The following is a 13,321-nucleotide window of genomic DNA, read 5'->3' as shown; positions in this document are numbered from 1 at the left end:
TCTTCCCCACCATGTCTTTCTTTATCCTTTAGTTAATGTTTCCTATTCAACCAAACATTTAAGTGTGCAGCTTGAAGCAATTGTGCATTCTTGAAGTGGGTTGATTGGAGCACCATTATAACTGGAACAGAAGAAGAAACTCACTTGTTCCATATTGCAGTTGCCTGTTTGAACGTTTATCTATTGTGGTTTCTAGGGCTGGTTTTTTCTTTCTGTCCCAAAGGGGTAAGGGTTGGTTTTTACTCTGTATGCTTTTTGTGTTTGAGTGAGACTGAAAAGATGGAATGGATTTCATAAAGAGAGTGTGTGCTCTATGAGAAAAAGAAATCAATGACGGAAGAAAGAAAGAAAGAAAGAAAGGGAAAGAAAGAACTATTAAAATTGTAGCAGAAGTGCTTTTCGCATAGGATATAGCAATGAGGGCCTCTTGAGTTAGTTAAAAGCACTGAAGTGACCCTTGGGAGTTGTGCATCCCTGTTGTGAACTCAATAATCTTTCCCTTGCTGCCACACATAGCTGGAAACAGTCTGGCCTATTCATTTTTGACCTTGCAGTTATTCCCTACCATTTTTTGAATCTATTATCCCCTCCATTAAGTCTAGCTGTGTGCTCAGACATCTCTGCCCTATTTAAGAACAAGAGGAGAGAGAGAAAACACCCAGATAATGAACAGTTTCCCTTTCAGGACAGGTATCTTTTCTATGGCAAGGCTACCCTTACTTCCTGTGTGCTATATAGGGCAGGAACAGCAGTAGTCAGAAAGAGACGTTATTATTCTTTTGTTGTTAAAAACCCAACCTTTCCATAAGCAGCAGCAAGTAGAACTGTCTGGACAAAGACAATGTAGAAACAGTTTAAGTTGTTGTTTTAGTCCCCTTTTATGCTAAAGGAATAAAACAGGGGTAGGCTATATCATGTTTTGTTTTTTTAAAAAAGCTTTCAGCCCGTGTTTATTAACATTTGGAGAAACAGGCAAGTAACAAGGTAATGCTGGAAATTCCTTCAAGATCATAAGATTCAGCGTGCCAAAGGTCTGGGGAGGGAGGTAGCTGTGCATCTTTGAGATGGATTCAGACTTCTTTGTTAACCTGCAGCACTGAACTAAAAACTTACTGCATGCTGCTTTCATCTTTTATTCATTGATTCCTGGGGCGTACAGAGGTGGGCAGGGAAGACAGCCTTTCAGAAAGCAGTCTCGTCTGCCAATCCCACCCTTACAGATGTTTTGTATCTCAACAGCCTTGAAGTTGTGTACCGGGGCTCCTGCTGGATAGCTATGTGGCAGTCCTACAAATCAAATGGCATATCTCCCCCATAGTCTTCTCCTAGGAACAAAAGAATGCTGTTTTGTAGCAGCTGGACACACTAAACAGCTCCTAGTAGTTGCACATGAGAGGAAATGGGAGCATTTTGAAAGAGGCTTTTGGATCGCACGTGCGGCTGCCAAGATGCATGTGTCAGTCAGAAATAACAGATTCCATATCCATAGCTGTCCACCTTGAAGCAGCATATTTGCTAGGGTCTAGGAGGAAGGGAGAGAACTGCTTTTAACCTTCATGTTTCAGGTTTCGGGATTTGCTGCTGTGCTTTGGTAGTGCTGCTAAGAAAGCATTATTTTTTCATGATAGATGATAGTTCTAGTAGCACATTCTGAAAGAGAAAAGAGAAAGAAACTGATTTGGCTTGTAGAAAAAGAAAGAAGGTTCAGTGAAATTCTCAATAGATTTGTAGATTATTTTAGTTTTAGCTTACCTGTTTTGCTTACAGCTTAGCGAAGGAGTGACAAATCTGTTTCCCTCTAGATGTTCCCATCATCCCTAACCATTAGTTATGCTGAGACTGCTGGGAGCTAGAGTCCAGCAATATATTGAGGGATGCAGGTCAGCCACACCAGTTTAGTGCTTCATCTTAAAAGCACAACAACCACCCTGCTGAATTAAACCAAGGTCTGTCTAGTCCAGTCACTTGCTTGTGAGAAACCCACAAGCAATACTTCTGCCCTGCTGTTTGCTCCCCAATAAATACTTTCCAGTCATCTATTCTTCAGAATATGAGAGTGGTAGAGAAGCTGTAGCCCACCAGATCATGGGTAGGCAAACTAAGGCCCAGGGGCTGGATCCGGCTCAATCACCTTCTAAATCCGACCCACAGACAGTCCAGGAATCAGCATGTTTTTATATGAGTAGAATGTGTCCTTTTATTTAAAATGTATCTCTGGGTTATTTGTGGGGCATAGGAATTTGTTCATTTCCCCCCAAAAAATCTAGTCCGGCCCCCCACAAGGTCTGAGGGACAGTGGACTGGCCCCCTGCTGGAAAGGTTTGTTGATCCCTGCTCCAGAAGATGTCGAAGTGGTGGCGCATCAGCTGCAGCTGCCATCGCAAAATGGTTAAGGATCATGGGGATTGTGGTTCAACAGTGCCTTGGTTTCACATTCCTGATATTACAGATCTGTCCTCCATGAATTTATGGGATCACTTTAAAAAGCAATCTAAGCTAGTGACCATTTCTGAATTCATGTCAAAGTACTTCCCTTTGTCTGCCCTCAATCTCTTGTCACTCAGGGAGTTTCTGAGTAGCAGGACAGGACTGGCTTTGCTCTGTCTGCCCCATTCTCTAAGCTACAAAGCCACATTTCAGTTGTTGTGCTGGTCAATGCTGCTGCTTCAACCAATCCAGCAAATGGAGCTGTACATGTCATGGCTTTTAACAATTCAATTGGGAAAGGAAAATCAATTGCCCAGGACTTCTTGAGTCCTGTTCAACCACATAGACACTTGTTGCCTAAACAGCAGAGCTCAGTCAACAGCTGAACAGCATAGTAAGTAGTGCAAACAAATAATATTTTCTCAGAAATATAAGAATGTAGCAGCCCACAAGGCCCAATATCCAATCTCTGAAAGTGAGCCGTCTTGTTTAAGATGTCCTGTCACAGTGGAACCATCTGCTAGTGGGAGTTCCCCCTTACATCTGAACTTGGAGCTCTGATTAACTTAAATTGCAGATGCCTTCCAGGTGTTGTTGGACTACAACTACCCATCATCTGACCCTGACCATCAGACATGCTGGCTGGGTGGCATGAGCCAGATTTGAACCTGGTTTGTTTCATTAAACCATTTAAATATATATATATAACACACTTTGATAGAAAAACAACAAGGTGGCGTGCGATGTGGAAACATAAACTACTATAATAGCATATCAAACATAAGCTACTATAATAGCATATCAATAAAACTGGCTAGTTAAAAACAACAAAATCAAGCTCCAAAGGCCCATCTGAACAATACAGGTTTCAACATCTAAAAGGAAGCAGAGATGTCCTGAGGGACTTCCATTGGCAAGGAGTTTCTCAGGGTAGGGGCTGCAACACTGAAAGCTTGGTCCCTGGGAAAGGCTGACCAAACCTGACGGGCATGAAGGGCTGCCCAAATTCCCCCTTGGCAGTGGAATATTTAAGGAACCAAGTGGTTTTTAAGGTACTTCAGGCCCTAGTTCTGTAGGGCTTTGTGAACTAACACAATAACCTTGAACCTGGTCCAGCAGCAAGCTGACAACCTGTGCAGCTCTCTCAACAAGAGTAACATGTAGCTTTCTCCCATGAGCAGTCTGGCAGCTGGAAGTTGCAGCTTCCAGACCAGAAACAAGGGCAGCCCCAAATAAAGCATCTTTATGGTAAACAGTCTTGAGGGTAGGCATGGGATGGGCAGCTAAAGCGCTGACCCACCCCATTGTCAGTGCAGAGGTAGAAAGGGAGCCTAGAACAGGGATGGAGCACCTGTAGCCTACTAGATCAGGTGTGAGGAACCATTAGCCCTCCAGATTTTTCTAGATATTCGTAGATATGTTGATGAACTACGATTCCCATTGGCCCTTTGGCATCATTGCCATAGAACATTCATGCTGAGGCTGGTGGGAATTGTAGTTCAGCAACATTTGGAGGGTCATAGGTTCCTCCACACCTGCTCTAGATCCTGGCCATGCTGGCTGGGGCTGATGGGAGTTGAATATAGGTAGGGCATAAGTTTCCTGTCTATGATGTAGAGGGAGTAGTGCCTATGGTCATGGAACATGCAGGCAGGCCAATGAAGGTGTGGTGAGCCATGACCTCTTGTCCTCTTTCTGGGTTCTGTCCAGGCATTTAAAGTGAAACTCACAAAATACCACATGGCAGCCACATAAGAACCTCTCAGGTAGCATCGCCTAACTATGCAGCAGATGAGCCTATGCTTCTTAGGAAAACAAGGGCTATTGTACACTGAGCCTTTCTCTGAATTGGAATGGCTGCAGGACCGTGGTAATGCTTAGCTCAAACTACCAGTTGGAAGCAATTACCAGCCAAAATTAGTATGGAGGCAGAATCCTGACAATTGAACAGGTTAGAAGAAGGCAAGCCTGCATCACCCCATGATAAGAGACCAGTCTCAGTTAATTCTTGTTTAGCTCATAAAGGAGCAGAAAATCTCTGCAGCTTGGAAATGTGCCCACGCTTCTCCACTTGCATCTCAGATTTTATTAAAGTACTGTGCAATTTCTAACTGCATAGGTCACATTCACTTGATATGACTGTAAAGGTCGTTCAGCTGATTGATCTGCATGGTGTCTACATAACATTGTGGCATCATGGCTTGGGGAGGAATTCTGAGATACATATACATACCCTTGATCACATTCACCTACTGGGATAATGGACCCTCCTGTCCCCTAGAGGGTGTGCACACACAAGACGGGTCAATGTGAGCAGAACACAATGGAAGCCATGTATATGGCAGAGGGGCTAAGAGGTTTCAAGCCTCATAATGCTTTGTTAGACCAGTGTTACAATACCCATATTAAAGGTTGGAGCTGAGTCCAAGAGGTCTTTGGCTTATCTTAGACCACCACGTGAGTTTATAGCTGATCTGTGATTTGATGGCACATCCTCATAACTGCTGAAAAATAGAGTTTAAAATCCTACTCAGCTGTAACCTCAGTTCCCAAACTGAAAAATAGGGTAAAGTATGCTTCAAGGAGGATTTAGGGATATACTGTTTACCCTGTTTGTTCATGTGTGGAAGACAACAAGTCTTTACATTAATATTAACATTGATAGCAGTGGCAACACTATTTCATTGTATGCACCTCCCCCATTCCCAATCCCCCCCCCCCACATAAGATTCATAGTGTCTGATGCCTTTAATTTTGTTTTGTTTTTAAAATGCCTTTCTGCTGCAACAGTTATATTTCTCAAAGACTTAACTTGGTAGGAAAGAACTCAAAATTATTTTCCGCTCTATTTGATCACAATTCTGAACGAACCAGTAAAGCCCAAGACCTAAGCTAGCGCTATGCTAAGGAGCGATAACTCACACTAGCAGGGTATAGAAGGAAGGTCGCTTGGGTCTACTTGCCATTGACATTCTGCGTCCCATTGCGGAAGGAAGTGGTGGTGTGTTTGGAAGACTGCTATCATCTCTGTGTTTGGCATCTGAGCCAGAACCATTCCGCGAGTCTGAGGTGTCTGAGTCTGTGTCCAGCTGGCTTTCTGACAACACCCTGGACAAAAAGCTAGACTTGCGGTTCTGATGACGCCCGCTGTCTGGAGAGTCACAACGATCAGTTCCTAGGTCCTTGCAGCTGAGTGCCCGGCTATGCTTTCGAAGAATTCCTTGAGGGCTGTCCATATGACTGGAGATAATGCAAGGTTTAGGACCATGTTGAGGATTCTTGGAATGTTCTAGAGGATGCTGCTCATTCTTTCGATAGCTGTTGGTGCCCTGCTGTGATGGCTTCTGGACATCCTCACTGCTGGAAGACTCATTCTGTTGTTGATAGTCATGCCGCTGACCCATGAGATTTTGGAGGTGTCTGGGGAGCTGTCTGTGGTGCTGATCACACTCATTAGGATGTTCTAGATGTCTGCAGAGGTGGTGGAGTTGACCCTGGTGCTGATTTGGCCTGCTTCTCTGGTTGCTGCACCATTGTTGTTCTGCATTTATTGGGTTCTGGTTTTGTTCAGCAGGTGTGAATCCTTCCTCAGGAGCCAAGTAAGCTGGCAGCCCAACTTGCTGGTCTGGCATAAATTTAAAACTGCCTTGGGGAGACGAGTTAGACATGATGCAGATCTGCTGTATCACTGAATTTTTTTTGGAAAAGTTAATGTCATTATCAGTGGCTACAAGCTCCTCCTTGAGCGTCCCACAAAGGGTCTTTTTAATCTTCTTTACCCCCAAGTGGACAATCTCTAAAACATTCAGAAAGAGAGAAACTGCTGCAATACTGTGCATGAAAACCATGAAGATAGTTTTCTCCGTGGGTCTAGATACAAAACAATCCACAGTGTTAGGACATGGTGGGCGAGTGCATTTATAAAGTGGATACATTTGAAACCCATATAAAAGATACTGACCCACCATAAAACCCACTTCTAAGACTGACCGGGTCAGGATATGCAGGATGTAGGTCCACAGCAAGGCCCCTTGCAAGGGTGCCTTGTTTACTTTCTTTTGTTCTTCCAACTTCCTCAATTCCCTCTCTATTCTCCTGTGTTCTTCCAATATAAGCTCAATCTCTTCCAGCTGTGCTTTGAGGTGAGCTTTCTTCCGCTGCCTCTCTTTCTCAAGGGCCCGGAGTCTGTAAAGGGCATGACCCATATAAACGAGGGAAGGAGATGAAACAAAAATTACCTGTAGCACCCAGTAACGGATCAGGGAGATGGGAAAAGCTTTGTCATAGCAGATATTGCTACAGCCAGGCTGCTCTGTGTTGCAAATGAACTCTGCTTGCTCATCATCCCAGACATCTTCAGCTGCAACACCAAGAACTAGCATTCGAAATATGAAAAGGATGGTGAGCCAGATTTTGCCCACTATGGTAGAATGGATGTGTACTTCTTCTAGGATGCTGCCCAGCAAGTTCCAGTCCCCCATAGTCATGGGCTCATCCCTGAAACAAATAACAATGCAGTGTTAAAGGATGACATACCAAACTACAGTTCAGTTCTATGGGCATTTGCATTTGATCACATTTTTATCTAAAATTGTTCCTAATTCCTTTTGACACAGCTGGCACTGACTGAAATAGGACGATCAAATGAGATTTGCTGTGTTTACTGTTGTGAGTTGGGAACCCTATGGCCCACCATATACTGCTGAACTATAACATTCCTGATCATTGACCATGCTGACTGGGACTGAAGGGAGTTGAATAACATTTGGATAGCTACAAGTCCCCATCCACCAACCTAAAGGGTCCTCTTGGGCATTACTATTTATTGTATTATTTTCTTTCTTATACAATCTTCACCATAGAAGACCTTCAGGCTTCAAATAATAATAGAAACAGCTACTCTCTCTCTCTCTCTCTCCCTCCCTCCCTCCCTCCCCCTCTCTCTTTCCTTCCTCCCTCCCTCCCTCCCTCTGCCTTTCCCTGTCACCTGGTTTTCTAAACTGGGACAAATTGAACCCCATCTCAAAATATCAATAAAAAGTTGCATCTGGTAGACTGAATGTTTGAGGGGTGCCACCTATCATCCAAGAATTTTGGAGATGAATAAAGAACGTAAGAACAAACCTGACTGATTTGACAAAAGATGCATATAGCCCCACATTCTTTATCAAATTGCTTTTGGGTTTGTTTGTTTGTTTTTGATAGCTTACAAGCAGGGCACGAAGGTCACAGGCATCAACTGTTGCCTATCCCCAGCATCTATTACCAACAGGTATGCTGCTCTATGTATCAGGTTCTATCCTGGTTTCACAAATTTGCCTAATCCCACTTTAAAGACACCTAAAGCAGGGATGGGGAACCTGTGGCTTTCCAGATGTTGGACTCCAGCTGCCATCATTTCCAGACACTATTGCCAATAGTAAGGGATTATGGGACTTGTAGTCCTGCAAAGTCTGAATGGTCCACAGGTCCCCTATAGCTCATCTAAACTAATGCCCATATACCCATTCTGTGGTAGCAAATTGTGTAAGTTATACACCATAGTTATACACTATAGCTATACACATAGTGCATAGATGCTGGACCACCTGTGCTCATAAGCAGGCCACCATTCCCCACCCACAAAATAGCCACACAAATGCCTATACACACACCCTTTCCTTTGATTCTAACCCAAGTTTCAACCAGGAACATAATTATAAACAAATAAGATCCCAATGAGACTTCCTTGTTAAGAAATGCTGCAACTTTTCAGTTATCTTCCTTTTTCTTCATGGTTTTAGCACCCATTTGGTTTATATAATCAGGTGCAAAGTTTAGGTTAGAAAAATGGATAAGGGGAAAAAATGGAAATACTATTTCACCATGGCAAAATCGTAACAGAACCTAAGCAGTCATTTAAAAACCAAATAATAAAAATAAGAACTATGTTATTGCCTACATATATTTGCCTTTGAAATAAGTTCAGATATTATTTGGCTGCTTACCTTAATAGTAATTCTCTTGCTCATAAGCCTCTTCAAGTATTATAAACATATCAGACCCTGAAAATGAGTATACAGCCAGAAAGCATCATTTAGAAACTTAGGTTTTCCTTTTTTTTTAGAGCAAACTCTTAAGACAGTTTTCGGTTGACACGGTGACTAGAATTCATAGTTCTGTAGCTGACAGAATAAACGAATCTGAAGTACGCAGGCAGAGTTTGATCGACTGGCTGACAAGAGGACAGTGCCTTCAGCCAGAATTATCCTGCAATTATTTTAGTCCTACCAAATTACCCCCAAGGCTTCACACATACTTCGTTACTCTGTAAGGCCACTGCTAATTTCGTTTGAACCCAAATATGTTAGCCTTTATTGCTGAGCCAACTGGTAAATGAGTTTATTTTTTAAAATGAACAAACAGCCTCTTCACACGGATCTGGCTTCTTACGTTTTCTTTACATTCCATTAGTTTTCATGAGAATCAATGCCTGGTGATCAATCGGTCATGTCCGATTTCATAGTCTATTGCCTAGTGGGACAGACGGGTTAGAACAGCACTCAAGGGGAGGGGTTGAATGAGACACCAGAATAAACTGGGTTTAAAATTTGCTATGAGGAATCGAATTTCACGGATGTTGTGTTTCGTTTTGGTTGGCAATGCTATAGCATTTATGCTTATATGGCCTTCATCTCCTTTCCTCTTCCACAATGGAAGGCAAACATCTGGATGAGCTGGCATAATGACATACGTTACGTGTATTTTAATGAATTGAATAGAGTGAAAGATTACGAATCATGGGGACATGGAGAGAGTTTGTGTGTGAACTTAACAGAGCTTACTTAACATATTTTTAGTTGTTATTCTGTTAATTTTGTTCTATAAATTATAAATGCCATGTTGATTTGGTAATCATATGTCTTTTGCTGTAATTGTGATGTTTTGTGTGTGTGTTTTTTTTTAAAAATTGCTGCTTTTAATATGTTTTATACTGTAGATACCAATTGTTTTATTGTAATTGCCTTCTCGGTAGTTGAGCCCGCCCTGTGGAATGCCCTCCAGTCAGATGTAAAGGAAATAAGCATCTATCCAACTTTTAGAAGACACCTGAAGGCAGCCCTGTATAGGGAAGCTTTTAATGTTTGGTGTTTTACTGTAGTTTTATAGTTTGTTGGAAGCTGTCCAGAGTGGCTGGGGCAATTATTATTACCGTATTTTTCGTCCCATAGGACGCTCCGTACCATAGGACGCACCTAGTTTTTTGGGGGGGAAATAAAGGGGAAAAAAATCCCTTTATTTCCCCCCCCCAAAGCAGGTTGGGGAAACAGAACCAGGTCGAGGAACAGTGGGATGGCGGCGCTGCGCCTCCCTGCTGTCCCCTGAGCTTGTGGGGCTGGCCGATGTCTGCCCCGCGCGAGGGGCGCTCTGCATCAGGGCAGTCCGCCCGCCGGGCGGCAGGCTGCTATCCGCAGCGTGGGGAGCACTGCAGGGAACTCCTGCAAGGCTCCCCACGCTGCGGATGTCTGCCTGGCGCGGGGGGCGCTCTGCTTCAGGGCGCCCCTCGCGCTGGGCAGCAGGCTGCTATCCGCAGCGTGGGGAGCCTTGCGGGGAACTCCTGCAAGGCTCCCCACGCTGCGGATGTCTGCCTGGCGCGGGGGGGCGCTCTGCTTCAGGGCGCCCCTCGCGCTGGGCAGCAGGCTGCTATCTGCAGCGTGGGGAGCCTTGTGGGGAACTCCTGCAAGGCTCCCCACGCTGCGGATGTCTGCCTGGCGCGGGGGACGCTCTGCTTCAGGGCGCCCCTCGCGCTGGGCAACAGGCTGCTATCCGCAGCGTGGGGAGCCTTGCGGGGAACTCCTGCAAGGCTCCCCACGCTGCGGGTGCCTGACTGGCGCGGGGGGCGCTCTGCTTCAGGGCGCCCCTCGCGCTGGGCAACAGGCTGCTATCTGCAGCGTGGGGAGCCTTGCGGGGAACTGCTGCAAGGCTCCCCACGCTGCGGATGTCTGCCTGGCGCGGGGGGCGCTCTGCTTCAGGGCGCCCCTCGCGCTGGGCAGCAGGCTGCTATCCGCAGCGTGGGGAGCCTTGCGGGGAACTCCTGCAAGGCTCCCCACGCTGCGGATGTCTCACTGGCGCGGGGGAGGGCGCTCTGCTTCAGGGCGCCCGATGCTCCGGGAAGCAGGCTGCTATCCGCAGCCTAGACATCCCTGCGGGACCTCCCGCAGGGCTGCCTAGGCTGCGGATGTCTTCCTGAAGCCTGGAGAGCGAGAGGGGTCGGTGCGCACCGACCCCTCTCGCTCTCCAAGCTTCAGCAGAAGCCTGCATTCGCCCCATAGGACGCACCCAGATTTCCCCTTCATTTTTGGAGGGGGAAAAGTGCGTCCTATAGGGCGAAAAATACGGTATTATTTGTAGTAGTAGTAGTAAAAAATTTTATATGATTTTTCTGTATCTGTGGTGTTCTGTTACATTTTATTCTCTTACTGTTATTTATTGCTTGTAAGTCGCTTTGGGATTCATTTCAATGAAAAGCAGAATAGAAATACAATAAATCAAATAAAACTTTTGTGTTTTCCCCACCCCCATCCCAAAGTCTCCTCATTCTGTGTAACAATATTAATTAATGAAAAGAAGCAGGGCTATGAAGTCAGCTATGTTAATTGTGTAGACATTTATTGTATGACATGAAGCAGAAAGAGAAAGCATATTGAAGTCTTCTGCTTGTGGAATTGCTGTTTGTATAACTATAGCCTTAGGTACTTGGCAACCCCGATGATGGCCATAGGATTCCAGTTAACCCTCCATTCACTTCAGCAGTGTTTGCAGCTGCATAATATTTTGAGGATCTGCTCTATGTCTGATTGCAATTCAATGAGATTTAGGGAAGGGAGATATGAATACTCACTTCTGGTACAGTCTCGAATGACTTTCTGGGATTATTCTAGATAAACAGGCTGCAGATTAAACTTCATCTCCAGAAATTATTATCTGACAATGAGAAGCTACTGGAGCCCTTAAACCCATCTGCAGCATTGAAGACTAACAGACTTATAGTGGCATAAGATTTCATTGACTAGAGCGCTTTGTCAGATGAAGTGTCCTCCTTCGTTGGTAAATATACACACACAGCTTAACTACATCTGCAATATATGTCTGTCACCTGTAACATATTGAAGTCTTTTTTAAAACCACGTTCTGAAACCACGTAACTTTATTTTGGTGCTTGATGATTGAAGAACTACTTCTGTGGTAAATGACAATTTGCTGCATGGCATTCTTGGTGGAAATATGTATAATACTTGGTAACCACTGACTGTCCTTCACAAAGAGAACCTGATGCCATTTAAGAGTTCTCTAAATAGAGCCGATTAGATTAAGAGAGCAAGGTACACTGGAAAAAAATCACAAATGAAGCACCGTGCACACATATTATTTACCCATTATTTACCTGGTCTAGTATAGTAGCTATGAGATAGGAAATCCCAGCCTTTGCCATTAACTCATCAAATGGGCTTAGCCAGGCCACCGTCTCCCTGCCTCAATACGACATCTGGCAATACAAATTAGGTAGGAATGATTCTTATCCTCAGTGGTTCTCTGGTGCTGGAGAGAGTAGTGGGAATGGTACTAGTGGTGATAAGGATAGGCAAGATTTTCAGGAAGCACTGACCAATAAGCGTGCATGCAGCCCTGCACACATGCGGGACATGGGTTCTCTCTGATGAAGGCCCCTTTTCTGCATGCGAGACCTAACAGAGGCGAATCTTGATGAAGACTGCTCTCACTAGATCAGAGAACCCTCACTCGAAGCAAGCCTCCATGATTTCAATTTCAGTGGAACATAGTACAAGTGATGGGCTTGGCACTGGAATATTATGACATATGTTACCCTTTATGTAATATAAGGTACAGTGGCGTAGCGTGGGGGGTGCCAGCCGCACCGGGCGCAACATCTGGGGGGGCGCGAGTCCAGAGGGAAGGGACAAGTTCCTTCCTCCGCCGGGCTCCCCGCTGCCACCGCCAGCCTTGCGCCCTAGCGCGCCGCGCCCCCCGCCACCGCTGCGCTCCACTCACTGCTTGCAGGAGCAGCCGCTGCAGCAGCGCCAACGCCGCCACCGACGCCTGGCTGGGCACGGGCAGCCTCCGCACCCCGCCGCCATCCCCTCAGCCCAGCCACAGGCGGTGGCTGCTTCTGCTGACTGGGAGGGAGGAGAGCTCCGAGGGGCCTCGCCGCGCCCTGCGCTCCCCAAAACCCTCCGAGAGGAAGCCGGCGGGCGGGCGAGGGTCTGTACAGTAATGACTTGAAAGTAAGCCCTGCGGTGACCAAGAGTGCTTAAGCCCCATATATAAGTGCGCACGGGATTGCTGTCCGAATACCTCAAACTGAGGCCTGTTGTGTTCCAATGGCGCTTACTCTCGTGCAAGGTAGGGTTAGGATTGCAGCCTGAACGTGCTACACTTCGGCTGGATCGTGGCAAGAAGACTCAACCAGAGTTTGTCCGCTTTAAAGTCGAGGTCTTAGCTGGGAGTACCTGGTGTGTTTGTGTATATAACCTTGTGTCATTAAAAACGAATAGGAACAAGTTGCACGCACACCCCTGTCTGTGTGACCAAAGGTGTTTATACGTTACATTGAAGGAACACAATCTCTGTACACAAATGGTCGAGGTGCACATGTGCACGGTTATTCATATGCCACCTTCATGGAGTGAACAGTACAGACGGTATTCACATGTTAACTTTCCAGGAATCTGCAGCTGAACTGTTCAAATCAAGTGTACACTCCGTCGCACAAACACCAAACCCACTGTATCTGTGTTCAGTGCAGCGTGTGAACACGTCTTCTGTTTTTCTAGATAGAGGGGTGTGTGTGTAGTTTTGATTCAATCCCCACCAGTGGCGTAGCGTGGGGGGTGCA

At 45.5% G+C, this 13,321-nt stretch overlaps 1 protein-coding gene across 3 annotated transcripts; it reads right to left on the bottom strand.

The window, feature by feature from the left end:
• Positions 1-927: 927 nt before the first annotated feature.
• On the bottom strand, positions 928-11,887 carry GJA10 (gap junction protein alpha 10). Of its 3 annotated transcripts, none has more exons than XM_083496207.1 (3): positions 8,415-9,224; positions 5,391-6,924; positions 928-1,650 (listed from the first exon to the last, which is right to left on the bottom strand). In XM_083496207.1, exons 2-3 carry the CDS (start codon positions 6,912-6,914, stop codon positions 1,612-1,614), a joined length of 1,563 nt encoding a protein of 520 aa, XP_083352333.1. In that variant the 5' UTR covers positions 6,915-6,924; positions 8,415-9,224; the 3' UTR covers positions 928-1,611. The 3 variants fall into 3 exon arrangements, with proteins under 3 accessions (XP_083352333.1, XP_083352332.1, XP_083352331.1); XM_083496206.1 differs by lacking the exon at positions 928-1,650 and adding an exon at positions 11,852-11,887 and having other exon boundaries at positions 5,214-6,924; positions 8,415-8,471; XM_083496205.1 differs by lacking the exon at positions 928-1,650 and having other exon boundaries at positions 5,214-6,924.
• Between the last annotated feature and the right edge of the window lie 1,434 nt (positions 11,888-13,321).

Source organism: Podarcis liolepis, assembly GCF_965112155.1.
Source record: "Podarcis liolepis genome assembly, chromosome: 3".
Classification (NCBI taxonomy): Eukaryota; Metazoa; Chordata; class Lepidosauria; order Squamata; family Lacertidae; genus Podarcis; species Podarcis liolepis.
This window is presented reverse-complemented; position numbering and strand designations above follow the sequence as displayed.